Genomic DNA, 14794 nt, shown 5'->3' with positions numbered 1-14794 from the left:
TGTTTCTCTCTCATCGACGTTTCTAGCTCTCTATCTTTCTCCCTTCCTCTCTGTGAAAAAATCGGTGGAATATATTTTTTTTAAAAAAAGTTGATCTGGTTTTAGACAATTAGAAAAGCATTTTATTTTAAGAGCAGCATAATTAATATTGATATACCAAATCTATTAATGGTCGTAATTTTGCAAAAATATACAAATGCTAACTTTTAAAGTACATAAAAGAATTAAATAAGTGAGTATGTTATACAACATGCATCACAACAAAACTAAATAATTAGGTTGTGATTATGTTAGTGAAATACTGTAAACAGAACTAGCTATTTAGAAGTAGCATTTTCTTATGCTGTATTTGGTACTTGCATATGGTTTTTTGATAAATCATGCTAAAATGATTTAAGAAAAGTATGAAAAATATATTTTCATTGTTTTATTTTATTTCATTTTACATATTGGGAAAACTCAACCACTTTATTGTGTTTATAAATATTGCATGTAAGGAATGCAAGCACATGTATTCCATAGAAGAACAAGTTAAGAACTGTCTGGCATAGATATCCTTGCAAAAGTTAAAAATTTGCAAGTCACTAACCTGTATATTAAGCCATCAAATGAAAGCTCTTTGCAATTTAATTCCATGCCTTACAACATGTGAACTCCACACTGATAGGTGGGAAAAGCTTACTTTTAACTTTTATTTAGTCTGTTTAGCTGCAGAAACCAAATTATACACAAGGAATAAATAATGAGAATATAGAGTTGCTTTTATAGGATCACTTCATACTTGTGATTTTTTTTTTCTGCCTAATACTTTAATTGTAACTTCATACTGGGGGATTAAAATGAATATATACACACATTTCATACTTAGTTTTTAAACTTAGTTTGTTTAACCGAATGATTTTCTAAGAAATGAACTTACAATTTAAAAATTTATATATATACCTTTATATTCATGGGTACGTCTGCACTTGTTTAGATCTGAGACATGGGGCAGTAGATTTGATTAAAATAGGCAATTGTCTGCTACTAAACATATTGTGAATTTCTACTGTCTTTTTCCTTTAATGCAGTAATTTAGTCTTTGTACAGAAAGCTATGATATGAACTCTTCATCTTGCCAAGAACTTCACCACCAATAGCTGCTTCGAGAGGAGAAAGTGGCTTTATAACCGAATGTGACCCACAAAGACCTTTAAAACTTCAGCCAGCCTTGGGGAAATAAAGCACAGGCAGCAAACAGCCTTCCCTGAGCTCCTATGCTCAGCTGGCCCTGTGGGCGGGGTCATCAGTGGTGGGCGGGGCCGAGCAGTCTCATACTCCATCCTCCTGGCCCAGAGCCCAGCCCCCTGCGCATGCGCGAGATGCTTCAGTTATGCCACCAACTGCCTGCACTGTGGCGAGGGTCACCTGGCTCGCAATGCTGTTTTTCTTGCTGATCCTCTCAGGCCTAGGCAGGTTGACCTTCGCAGACCATGGTAAGTGGGGGAACCTGCGCCATAGGAGGCCGCCCAGCACAGTGTCCCTGGGGGAGGCCAGTGTCTCCCTTCTTCCTCCAGATCCCAGGGCCAGGCTGGGGGTCCCCAGTCCTGCTGTCAGAGCCACCTAGTTTCAGGGTCTTGCGGAGCCTGGTGGTTGGAGGGCTCAGATCAGGCCTGGGGCAGTTGGCCCTCTTACCTGACTCTGCACTGGCAGGAGAGCGCGCCCTGCTTCTGGGGCGGTGGGGACCTAGAGAGCCTGGATGGGCTCCTGAGACCAGCACTGCCTCACCCAGTCAGGGTTGGGGTCAGTGAGTCCCAGGTGTCTCTGGACAGTGGAAGGGCAATACTCTCCCATGAGAGGGGCCTCTTCCTGGAGTCACACAGTGCGTGTGTGTGTGTGTGTGTGTGTGTGTGTGTGTTTTGGGACATGGAAGTTCAGAGTGACATGATAGAAAAGGGCAAATAAATGAAGATGAAGGATGCTACAACCTGGAATGCTCACACATGTTTGTGTTACTGCAGACTCTGAAACATCACATCTGCAAATTACAGTGCCACAGAAGCTCGGATCCACCACCAATGATGTCGATGTTTCAGAAGCGAAAGTAATTAAGAATTCACATTACAAAATATGTTTTATTTTTACTTTTTACTGAACTGCGTGACTCAAGTTAATTCATGAATATCCTTTGTGAAATTTTGTGTTCTAATTAATGTTTTTAAGAGTCATTTTATCTGAATGAGAGCAATGTTTTTAAATCTTTAATTTATCAAGTGATATATGGACATTATGAAATTATAAAGGTACTCAGTAATGTGACAGGAATCCAAGGATTGCAATATCAGTGGCAGGGCCAGAGAGGAGCATGAATTTCCAACTGAAAAACTATTATACACCGAGGCAGGTTTTACAGACTGAATGGTCTATCTGACTGTCTCACTTTATGGCACTTCCCCCCAAAATTCCAGTGATTATGAGTTTCTAAAAGCTATTACATCGAAAACATAAGTATCCTGAGAGGTTAAAAATCTTAGAAGAGTGTCACACATACCGGGATAATGGGAACAAAAAGAAAACATGAGTATCCACAAGAACAGCATAAAGAGAAAGGAAAGCATTTAGTACACCCAAACACAGTTAATACACACACTCAACACACCCAACATTATGATGGATAGGTATTTTTAAATATTCAGTTCACTAAGCACATTTAACAATTATAAATTTGTAAAACTTGAAATAAATGCCCTCTGCACATGTAAAATAAAATCTTATAGCACTAGAGGGAGACATTTTCAAATTCATTTTCATAATGAATCCAAAAAATGTTTTCCACTAAGCATAGTACCCTCTAAGTTCATCCATGTTGTTGCAAATGGTAAGATTTCATTCCTTTTAATGTTTGAGTAATATTCCATTACATAGTATGTGCCACATCTTCTTTACCCATTCGTCTATTAATGGAAATTTAGGTTGCCGCCATATCTTGGCTATTATGAATAACGCTACAAAGACAAATACCGTATTACTTCACCTATATGTGCGATCTAAAGAACAAAATAAATGAAGAAATAAAACATAAACATAGACTCATAGATAAGAGAACAAACTGATGGTTGTCAGATATAAGGGTGGTTGAGGTGAGGCTGGGTGACAATGGTGAAGGTATTAAGAAATACAAAATGGTTCTTACAATATATTCATGGGCATATAAAATACAGCATAAGGAATATAGTCAATAATATCATAGTAACTATGTATGCTGCCAAGTGGTTACCAGACATATCCAGGGGATCACTTCCTAAATTATATACATATGTAATCACCATGGTGCACACCTGGAGCTAATATAATATTGAATATCAACTTTAATTGAAAACTAATAATTGAGAGAAAAGAGAGAAAATGTGTTGTTGTTGTTTTTCATATGGTGGTGGACAAATCATAAAGATATAAAGAACACTTGAAGAACAAAAATATTTTATTTAATGGGCATATTTTAATTGAATGATCCCATTGAATGAATGCACTGGTTTCCCCTTTCTGCTGTTGGTGAGGACTCATTAGACCCCACAGTGTATCCCACATGAGGCTTTTTTAAGGGCAAAGCATCTGTTATAGCAGGATAAAGAGAATTCAGGCAAATATCAGGATCCAAGAAACATCCACAGTCAGCTCCCCAGGAACCCAATCTCTGCTCCTGAAACATGCTGAGTCTCTGGTTTAGAATAACAGACCTGGAGGGGAGGGGGAGGACTTTTGCCTTGAGACACTACTCCTTAGAAAGCTTCCAGTCACCAGGAAACCAAGCCAGTCCTGTCTAGATAGCTAGGGAAACACAAGGAAAAGCTAACTTTAGCCAGGGAGGTTTGCATTACTAATCTCACAGTCCTTTTTAGGGTCTAGTAATAATTAACGTCGTTTTTAAACATTCGTTTAAAATCTTGCTTGGCGTTGACTTGTATTGACATAACCTTCAAACACGTGGTATCTACAGAACGTGTGAAGTGCAATTAACAAGTTTTGCTTGAAAAAGTTTGTGTTTGGTTTGGTTTTTGTTGCAAAACTAGGGCTAAGAAGATGGCGGATGAAGAGCATATTCGGCACTGCATGCTTTACGAGTTCCAATTAGGAAGAAAAGCAAGTGAGGCTGCAAAAAACATCTGTAGTGCTCTTGGTCAAGATGCAGTTAGTGCCAGAAAATGCCAGCATTGGTTTGAGAAATTTCGCGAGGGAAATTTTTCGTTAGATGACAAGAGTGGTCGAGGCCATGTGTCCAATTTTGATCAAGAAGCTCTTCAAGCTCTTTTGGTGCAAAATCCTCAAATTACCCAACAAGAGCTTGCGACAACTTTAAATTGTTCACAAAAAACAATTTCCAATCAGTTGCGTGCACTTGGCAAAGTCCAAAAGTTTGGAAAATGGGTCCCTCATGAGTTGACAGACAACAACCGTAATCAAAGAGTCACAATTTGCAGTTCGCTCCTCTCTCGTCAAAACCGTTTGCCGTTTTTAGAGCAAATTGTTACCGGAGATGAAGAATGGGTGCTGTATGTTAATTTGAAAAGGCGGCCTCAATGGTTGGACAAAAATGAGGCTCCGCAGCCCACGCCAAAACCTGACTTGCATGCGAAAAAAGTGATGTTGTGTGTTTGGTGGAATTTTAAAGGAATTCTTCATTATGAACTTTTACCATCTAACCAAACCATTACAAGTGCAGTGTATAGTGCCCAATTGGAAAGGTTAGCCCAAGCTTTAAGAGAAAAAGAACCCGCGCTGATTAATCGGAAGGGTGTAATTCTTCACCATGATAACGCACGACCGCATACTGCAAGAATCACTGCTGAAAAACTGCGCTAGTTGGAATGGGAAGTTCTCCCTCAACCTTCATATTCTCCTGATATTGCCCATTCTGATTACCATTTGTTTCGTTCTTTGCAAAACTTTCTTCTTGGAAAAAAATTTAATAATGAAGAATGCCTCAAAAATGCATTGACCGAATTTTTTGCATCAAAATCACAAGAATTTTACAACAGAGGGATTAAAATGCTTCCTGAGCGTTGCACACAAGTAGTAGAAAACAACAGCAACTATATTGTTGATTAAATTTTGTTGTATTGTTTAAATAAATTCGATTTTAAAAAGTATTAGAAAACGACATTAAGTATTACTAGACCTAATACTAAGAGTCAGACACATTCAGGCTTGGAGGCATGCCCAGAAATAAAGGCAGAACTTTGCTAATCCTGCTGTAAATCAGGTCTGTCTCCACAGAAATTAATGCATATGCTTCTTAAGAATGTGCAGGTGATTCAACAAAATTGACAGGAGCACGTTTAAGAATTAAAAATCAGCCCCACACTAATCAGTTAGGCTCAGTGGATAGAGCATTTTCCTTTGGACTGAAGGTTGCCAGGTTCGATTCTGGTCAACAGCATGTACTTTGGTTGTGGGCACATCTCCAGTAGGGGGTGTGCAAAAGGTACCTGATAGATATTTCTCTCATCGATATTTCTAACTCTATATCCTTCTGCATTCCTTTCTGTAAAAAATCAATAAAATATATTAATAAAATAAAGAAATGCTATTGAGATGGTATAGGGAATAATTTATAATTACAAATACCTAAACAGAAAAAAATAATAGTTTTGAAAATTAGAACTTAATATTAATTATAACCTTAAAAATTTAAAGATATAGATAAAATGAAGATGTAGAATTAATGAAAGAGAAAGTTAAGCTAAAATAGTCTGGATCCACAGTGTCAAAAGTTTATTTCTGATAAAAATGTAGGATATATTTTGGTGAAGTAGACTAAGGAAAATGGAAAGGAGAGGAAAAATATGTAACATTAGGAATGAGAAATATACAAATTAATGTATGCATATTAATTGTTTTTTTGAAAATATCAATAGTTAAATTCATAAAAATATAATAGAGCTGACCTGAGATAAAATGAACAGCCATGATACTTTTTTTCTATTGAGAAACAAATACATATTTAAAGTCATATGACACCACCCCTCCCACAATCCCAGTATAAATTGATTCTATGATAGGATAAAGAAGATGTGGAAATCTTACTACTACTACTATCAACCATACTACTCCACCATAAGAGGAAATACTACCATTTGTGACAACATGAATGGCTATTGAGAATACCATGCTAAACAGAATAAATCAAAAAAAGTTAAGAACCATGTTATTTCACTTATATGTGGGATATAAAAACCAAAAGCAACAAGTGAACAAACAAGAAAAACAAAAACTCATAGAATTAGATAGCACGCTTTATAGTGGTTACCAGAGGGAAGCAGGGTAGAGGAGATAGTAGAGGGTAAAGGGGGTCAAATATATGGTGAGGGAAGATGATTTAACTGTGGATGATTTGACAGCACAATATGAAAATCACATATCATACAAATATACACTTGTAATCTATATCCTATCTCTGTGGTCGGCAAACTGTAGCTCTTTGGCCTCTTGAGTGTGGCTCTTCCACAAAATACCACGGCTTGGGTGAGCTTATTTTGAAGAAGTGGCATTAGAAGAAGTTTAAGTTTAAGAAATTTGGCTTTAAAAAGAAATTTCAATCCTACTGTTGATATTTGGCTCTGTTGATTAATGAGTTTGCCGACCACTGCCCTATCTAATAGAGGGGATATGCTGTGGGATATGCCATCACGGCAACAAAGATGGTGGCATCCATAGCCACAAGATGGTGTCTCCCAGTCCCCTCAGTTCCACTGGGCAGCAGGCATGCAGCATGGCTGGGCCTGCCCCCAGAGGGTCAGCTGCTCCACGCACCTGCCTCCAGAGTCCCCCAATCCTCTCAGCCTCCCAGTCACCCAAGGCCGGCTCAAGGTGCAGGCAAGCATTGGATGTTGGCTGCCTAGCCACCCAGGGTGTGATCGAGGTGCAGGTAAGCCTTGGATAGTAGCTGCTCAGCTGCCCAAGGCTACCCAAGGCTCAGGTAACCAGAGCTGGCCAAGGCTTGCACTGCCAGCAGTAACAGCAGTAGAGGTGTGATGGGGCTGTTTCCTTCCCCTGATGACCAGGTCGCCTCCCTCCCCTGTGGGCTCCCAGACTGAGAGGAGGTAGGCTGGGCTGAGGGACCACTCCCCCCTCCAGTAAATGAATTTTCCTGCACTTCTAGTAATCTTATAATCAAATGTCACCCTAATAAGTTTAATAAAAAGAAGGAACATGTATATAATTATATCAAACTAGAGGCCCAGAGCACAAAATTTGTGCCTAGGTTTGGTTCCTAGGCCTGGCAGGCCTTCTGGCTGCAGGCGGGGGCCTCCCTTTGTTCTGTGCCACACCCTGGTGGTAAGCACATCTCATAGTGAGTGAATTCCCGGTCTCCAGTTGAACTCTCCAGGAGACATTTTGCATATAGCCTTTTATATATATAGATGCAATTTTTTGTACTTCCAAACTCCTCTGTATCCTAACTCAGATTAAAAAGTTTAATTGTGCCTTTTTCAGACATAACCACCAACTTTACTATTGTTTTGGAACCTCACATGACTGGTACTTCTTTTGTGTTTGGGTCTTTGATTCAACATTCTATTTTTACAATTTATCTACATAATCATATAATTTTAAAATCTGCATAGTATACTAAAAGTCAAAATATGAACCTGGTAGTGAAATGATTTACAGTTTGTAACTGTAATGAATCAATTAGCACCAAAGGAACACGTGTCTTGTTGATATATGCTTTCATCTGCATATTTGTAGTGGAAAAATAATGGTTTATAGAGTAAGTACACATTGTATTTATAGAAATCAGGTAGTGTACTTAAATACTTATAGTGCTTTTTAAACTTCATTTTTATTGTTTACACTGTTATAAATATTGCCCTCCCCTCCACTTTATCCCCCCTGCCACCTAGCCCCACACTTTGGTTTGTTGTCTGTGTTTAGGGTTTAGGCATATATATATATTTTTGGCTAAAACTTTCACATTCTTTCATGTAGTTCCCCCTCTCCCAACTGCCTTTCTGTTCCCTATATCCATGTCTCTGTTTCTGTTTTGCTCATCAATTTATTTTGTTCGTTAGATTCTACATATTAGTGAGATCATATGGTATTTGTCTTTCACTGACTGGCTTGCTTAACTTAGCATAATAATCTCTAGGTCCATCCATGCTGTTACAAAAGGTAAGAGGTCCTACTGTCACCTAGCATTCCATTGTGTAAATGTACTACCAATTTTTATCCACTCGTCTACTGATGGATATTAGGACTATTTTCATATCTTGGTTATTCTATATAAAAAAAGTGGTAATATGCAAATTCACCATCACTCCAACATACAAGATGGTCACCCCATGTGGTCAAAGATGGCCGGTCCCATGTGGACACTAGGTGGCTGCCACAAGTCTGCCAGCAGGGGAGGGCAGTTGTGGGTGATCAGCCAGCAGGAAAGGGCAGTTGGGAGGAACCAGGCCTGCAATGGAGGGCATTTGTTGGTGATCAAGCCTACAAGGGAGGGCAGTTAGGGGTGACTGGACTGGCAGAGGAGGGCAGTTGGATGTGACCAGGCCTGTAGGCAAAAGCAGTTGGGGAGGATCAAGCCTATAGGAGAGAGCAGTTAGAGGGGACCAAGCCTGCAGGGGAGGGCAGTTGCTAGTTGGAGCCTGAGAGGGAGGCTGAGATTGTAAATCATCATCTTGGCTGATCCCTTAGGTTCTCCCCCTAGTTGTATAGTGTTGGAAAGGCAAGACAATGGATTTTTAAAAAAAAATATATTTTATTGATTTTTTTTTGCACCCCTCCCTCCCTCCAATACACACCCTCCCTCCCCAGAGTTTTATGTCCATTGGTTGTACTTATATGCATGTACACAAGTCCTTCGGTTGACCTATTATCTCCCCCAGATCTTCCTCCCCTCCCCACTGTAATTTGACAGTCTGCCTGTTGCTTTACTGCCTCTATATCTGACTCTTGGTTCATCAATTTATAATGTTCTTTATCATCCACAAATGAGTGAGGTCATGTGGTGTTTCTCTTTCATTGATTGGCTTATTTCACTCAGCATGATGTTCTCTAATTCCATCCAGGTTGCTGCAAATGATGAGAATTCCTTCTTTTTTATGGCAGCATAGTATTCCATTGTGTAGATGTACCATTGTTTTTGGACCCAATCATCTGCTGACGGGCACCTAGGCTGTTTCCAAATTCTGGCTATTGTAGATTGTGCTGCTATGAACATAGGGGTGCATATATCCTTTCTGATTGGTATTTCTAGTTTCTTGGGATATATTCCTAGAAGTGGGATTACTGGGTCAAATGGGAGTTCCATTTTCAGTTTTTTGAGGAAACTCCACACTGTTCTCCACAGTGGTTGCACCAGTCTGCATTCCCACCAGCAGTGCACTAGGGTTCCTTTTTCTCCGCAACCTCGCCAACACTTGTCGTTTGTTGATTTGTTGATGTTGGCCATTCTGACAGGAGTGACATGGTACCGCATTGTTGTTTTGATTTGCACCTCTCGGACAATTAGTGACCTTGAGCATGTTTTCATGTGCCTTTTGGCATTCTTTCTGTCTTCTTTTGAAAATATTCTATTTAGGTCCATTGCCCATTTTTTAATTGGATCATTCATCTTCCTTTTATTTAGTTGTATAAGCTGTCTGTAAATGTTGGAGATTAAACCTTTATCAGTGGTATCATTTGCAAATATGTTCTCCCACACCGTGGGCTTTCTTGTTGTTTTGTTGATGGTTTCTTTTGCTGTAAAAAAGCTTTTTATTTTGATGTAGTCCCATTTGTTCATTTTCTCTTTAGCTTCCATTGCCCTAGGGACAGTATCAGTGAAGAAGTTCTTTTGGCATACGTCTGAGATTTTGCTGACTGTGGATGCTTCTAGTATTTTTATGGTTTCCCGTCTGATGTTTAAGTCCTGTATCCATTTTGAGTTTATTTTTGTGAATGGTGTAAGTTGGTGATCTAGTTCATTCTTTTGCATGTGTCTGTCCAAATTTCCCAACACCATTTATTGAAGAAACTGTCTTGACTCCATTGTATATTCGTGCCTCCTTTGTCAAATATTAATTGAGCATATTGATTTGGGTTGATATCTGGGTTCTCGATTCTAATTGATCTATATGTCTGTTCTTGTGCCAGTACCAGGCTGTTTTGAGAACAGTAGCTTTGTAATATAGTTTGAAGTCTGGTATTGAGATCCCTCCTACTTTACTCTTCTTTCTCAGGATTGCTGTGGCTATTCGGGGTCTTTTATTGTTCCAAATGAACTTTTGGAGAGTTCTTTCTAGGTCAGTGAAATATGCCATTGGTATTTTAATGGGGAGTGCATTGAACCTATAGATTGCTTTAGGAAGTATGGGCATTTTGATGATGTTGATTCTACCAATCCATGAACATGGTATGTTCTTCCATCTCCTTCCATCTTCCTCTATCTCTTTTTTCAGTGTCATGTAGTTTTCCGCAAATAGGTCCTTTACTTCCTTAGTTAAATTTATTCCTAGGTATCTTAATTTTTTTGGTGCGATGGTAAATGGAATTGCTTTTTTAGCCTCTGTTTCTGTAGTTTCACTGTTGATGTATAGAAATGCCATGGACTTCTTGGCATTAATTTTGTATCCTGCTACATTGCCAAATTCATTTATTAAGTCAATTAGTTTTTTAATGGAGTCTTTTGGTTTTTTTATGTACAATATCATGTCATCTGCAAATAAAGATAACTTTACTTCTTCTTTTCCAATTTGAATGCCTTTTATTTCCTCCTCTTGTCTAATTGCAATGGCTAGTACTTCCAGTACTATGTCAAACAGGAGTGGCGACAGTGGGCATCCCTGTCTTGTTCCTGTTCGTAGAGGGAATGGTTTTAGTTTTTGCCCATTGAGTATAATGTTGGCTGTGGGTTTATCATATATAGCTTTTATTATGTTGAGGTATGATCCTTGTACTCCCACCTTGTTAAGAGTTTTTATCAGGAAAGGGTGTTGGATTTTATCAAATGCTTTTTCTGCATCAATTGATATGACTATATGATTTTTATCTTTCAATTTGTTTATGTGATGTATCACATTTATTGATTTGCGGATATTGTACCATCCTTGCATTCCTGGAATAAATCCTACTTGGTCATGGTGTATGATCTTTGTGATGCTCTGCTGGAGCCGATTTGCTAGAATTTTGTTGAGGATTTTGGCATCTATGTTAATGAGGAATATTGGCCTGCAATTTTCTTTCATTGAGTTGTCTTTATCTGGTTTTGGTATTAGGGTGATGCTGGCTTTATAGAAGGAGTTTGGGAGTGTTCCTTCCTCTTGAATTTTTTGGAATAGTCTGAGGAGGATAGGTTTTAGTTCTTCCTTGAATGTTTGGTGAAACTCTCATGTGAAGCCATCTGGCCCTGGGCTTTTGTTTGCTGGAAGCTTTTTGATGACTGTTTCAATTTCTTCCCAAGTCACTGGTCTATTGAGGTTTTTAGATTCTTCCTGATTGAGTTTTGGAAGGTTGTATTTTTCTAGGAATATGTCCATTTCCTCCAGGTTATTCAGTTTGTTGGAATAGAGTTGTTCGTAGTATTATATTTTGTAACAATCCGTTGTATTTTGGTGGGGTGTGTTGTTATTTCACCTCTTTCATTTCTGATTTTGTTTATTTGGGTCCTCTCTCTTTGTTTCTTGGTTAGCCTGGCTAGAAGTCCATCTATATTGTTTATTCTTTCAAAGAACCAGCTCTTGGTTTTGTTGATCTTATGTATTGTTTCTTTGGACTCTATGTCGTTTATCTGTGCTCTGATTTTTGTTATTTCCTTCCTTCTGCTTACACTGGGCTTTTCTTGTTGCTCTGTTTCTAACTCTTTGAGTTGTAGAGTTAGATCACTTGTTAGCCTTTTTTCTAGTTTTTTGCAATAGGCTTGTAAGGATATGAACTTCCCTCTCAAAACTGCTTTTGCTGTGTGCCATAGATTTTGGATTGTTGTGTTTTCATTGTCATTTGTTTCCAGGATGTTTTTAATTTCTTCCTTGATTTCTCTAGTAAGCCAGTCCCTGTTTAATAGCATGCTGTTTAGTCTCCATGTGTTTGATTTTTTTGGATTATTTTTATTGTAGTTAATTTCCAGTTTTATGCCATTATGATCTGAGAAGATGCTTGATATGATTTCTATCTTCTTGAATTTGAAGAGACTTTGCCTATGTCCCAAAATGTGGTCTATCTTTGAGAATGTCCCATGTGCACTTGAGAAGAATGTATATTCTGTGGCTTTGGGGTGGAATGTTCTGAAGATGTCAATTAATTCCATCTGGTCTAGTGAGTCATTTAGGATTAATATTTCTTTGCTGATTTTTTGTTTTGATGATTTGTTGAAGGGTGACAGTGGGGTATTAAAATCTCCTACTATGATTGTATTGCTATTAATCTCTCCCTTAATGTCCTCCAGCAGTTTTTTTTAAATGTATTTGGGTGCTCCTGTATTGGGTGCATATATATATTTACCAGGGTTATTTCTTCTTGTTGGATTGTTCCCTTTAGTATTATGAAGTGACCTTCATTATCTCTTGTTATGTCCTTCACTCCGAGATCTAATTTGTCAGATATAAGTATTGCTACCCCGGCTTTTTTTTCATTTCCATTTGCCTGGAAAACTTTTTTCCATCCCTTCACCCTCAGTCTGTGCATCTTTTTTCCTGAGGTGGGTTTCTTGTAGACAACAGATGTATGGGTCTTTTTTTCTTATCCAATCTGACACCCTATGTCTTTTGATTGGAGCATTTAATCCATTTACATTTAAGGTTATTATTGATAGGTACTCATTTGAAGCCATTTTTATTCTATACCCGTGTTCCTTCTTCACTTCCTATTTCTTTATTTTTACAGTAGACTCTTTAGCATTTCTTGCATTGCTGGTTTGGTGGATATAAATTCCTTTAGTCTTTTTTTGTCTGTGATGCTCCTGATTTCACCTTCAATTTTGATTGATAGCCTTGCTGGGTACAGTATTCTTGGATTCAGACCCTTCCTTTGCATGACTTTGTATATTTCACCCCATTCCCTTCTGGCCTGATATGTTTCTGTTGAGAAATCAGTTGCTAGTCTGATGGGGGTTCCTTTGTATGTAACTTTCTGTCTCTCTCTGGCTGCTTTTAAGATTCTTACTTTGTCGATGTTGTTTGCCAATTTAATTATAATGTGCCTTGGCGTCTGTCTTCTGGGATTTATTTTGCTTGGGACTCTGCGAGCATCTTGGATTTGTGTGGGTTTTTTCTTCTCTATCTCAGAAAAGTTTTCTATCATTATTTCTTGAAGTACTTTTTCATGTCTACCTCAGTTTCCTTTCCTTCTGGAACCCCTATTATTCAAATATTATTTTGTTTTGTATTGTCCCAAAGCTCCTGTAGGCTCTCCTCCTGCTTTTTAATCTTTTTTTCTAGAAGCTGCTCTAATTGGGTATTTTTTTTCATCTTGTCTTCTAGCTCACTGATGTGGTCCTTTGCTTCATCTAGTCTACTCTTGATGCTTTCTATTGAGTTCTTCATGGTAGCGATGTCATTTTTCATTTCTTCTTGGTTCTTCTTCAATTCCTCATGGCTCTTCTTCAATTCCTCTTGGTTCTTCCTCATTTCTTCTTGGTTATTGTCAAATTTCTCTTCCATTCTTTTTAGCCATCCTATGATTATTATTCTGAATTCTTGCTCTGGTAGGTTGATTGCCTCTGACTCGTTTACTTCCTTTTCTGGTGTTGCCTGCTTTTCTTTCATGTGCGGGCTATTTCTTTGTCTCTCCATGGTCTCTCTTTTCAGGATGTCTGGTTATGTGGTGTTTCTTCTCCTGCATTGATTTAAAGGTACAAACTACAACACTACCAGGTACAACACAAGAAGCACTTAACAGGAATGTATTTACAATATTAATAACCTCCAACAAAGGTGACCTCCAGAGAAAGGCAAATTGGGGGATAGGAGAGAAGGAAGAAAGGTTAAAATAAAATAAAGAAAAATTTAAAAATTAATAATAAATAAAATAAGTAAATAAAATAAAAAAGGGATAAAGAGATAGAAAAAGAAGGAAAAAAGTAATGACAAAATGAAGTTGGAAAACGGAAAAAAAGAAAAGAGAGAGAGAGAGAGAGAGAGAGAGAGAGAGAGAAGGAAACTAAAAGAGAAATGGGAGACAGACTATATATCTGTGGAGGAAATTGCCATAGAACAACCACTGAACCCAGCCAATGCCAGTAATAATACTTGGAGATCAATACAAACTACCATATCCACTATTATTAAGTAAGGCTATGATATACATAAGTAAAAGAAACAGACAAAAACAGAGGATTTAAAAAAAAAATACAAAGCAACAATAACAACACAGGAATAAGCATAACAATTTCACTAAAAAGCATAAAAATTCACAATAATCAACCTTCACACAAACAATGAGAAAAGGATAGAGAGGAGAACCGTTTTCTTTTTTTTTTAGTTAATATAGTGCAGAGAGTGGTATTTATACACTTGGATCAGGGGTTGGAACTTAGGTCTATAAGTATAGTGAGAGCTTTAGCAGGGGGTATACAGAAAGAATAGAGGAAAAACTAAAGCAGGAAAGGGATATGATAAAACAGAGACTAAAAGGGTAAAGTTTAGTACGAGAGTGATGGTGTAAAGGTCAAGTTGAGATAGGGTTGAATGATGATATAGAAGAGATTAAAATAGAATGAAGGTTACTTCCAATGTAAAATAAAGAAAAAATAAAATGGTACTGGAGAGGGGGAAAAAAAAAGGAAACAAAAATTGCAAAATAGCAGTAGTAATAGTGGTGATAGAAATTGAAAAAT

General features: G+C 37.9%; 1 protein-coding gene across 1 annotated transcript in view; it reads left to right on the top strand.

Moving 5' to 3' along the window:
• The first annotated feature begins 1372 nt into the window (after positions 1 to 1372).
• LOC118729714 (A disintegrin and metallopeptidase domain 3) overlaps positions 1373 to 14794 on the top strand; it is an 89771-nt gene continuing 76349 nt past the window's right edge. Inside the window, exons 1-2 of the mRNA XM_036457139.1 lie at positions 1373 to 1475; positions 2001 to 2083. Of these exons, the coding sequence (XP_036313032.1) occupies positions 1373 to 1475; positions 2001 to 2083 (186 nt within the window). The remainder of the gene's footprint in view (positions 1476 to 2000; positions 2084 to 14794) is intronic.

Source organism: Pipistrellus kuhlii, unplaced genomic scaffold (genome assembly GCF_014108245.1).
Source record: "Pipistrellus kuhlii isolate mPipKuh1 unplaced genomic scaffold, mPipKuh1.p scaffold_m20_p_3, whole genome shotgun sequence".
Taxonomy (NCBI): Eukaryota; Metazoa; Chordata; class Mammalia; order Chiroptera; family Vespertilionidae; genus Pipistrellus; species Pipistrellus kuhlii.
The sequence above is the reverse complement of the archived record's forward strand: the minus strand, read 5'-3'. Positions and strand labels throughout refer to the sequence as shown.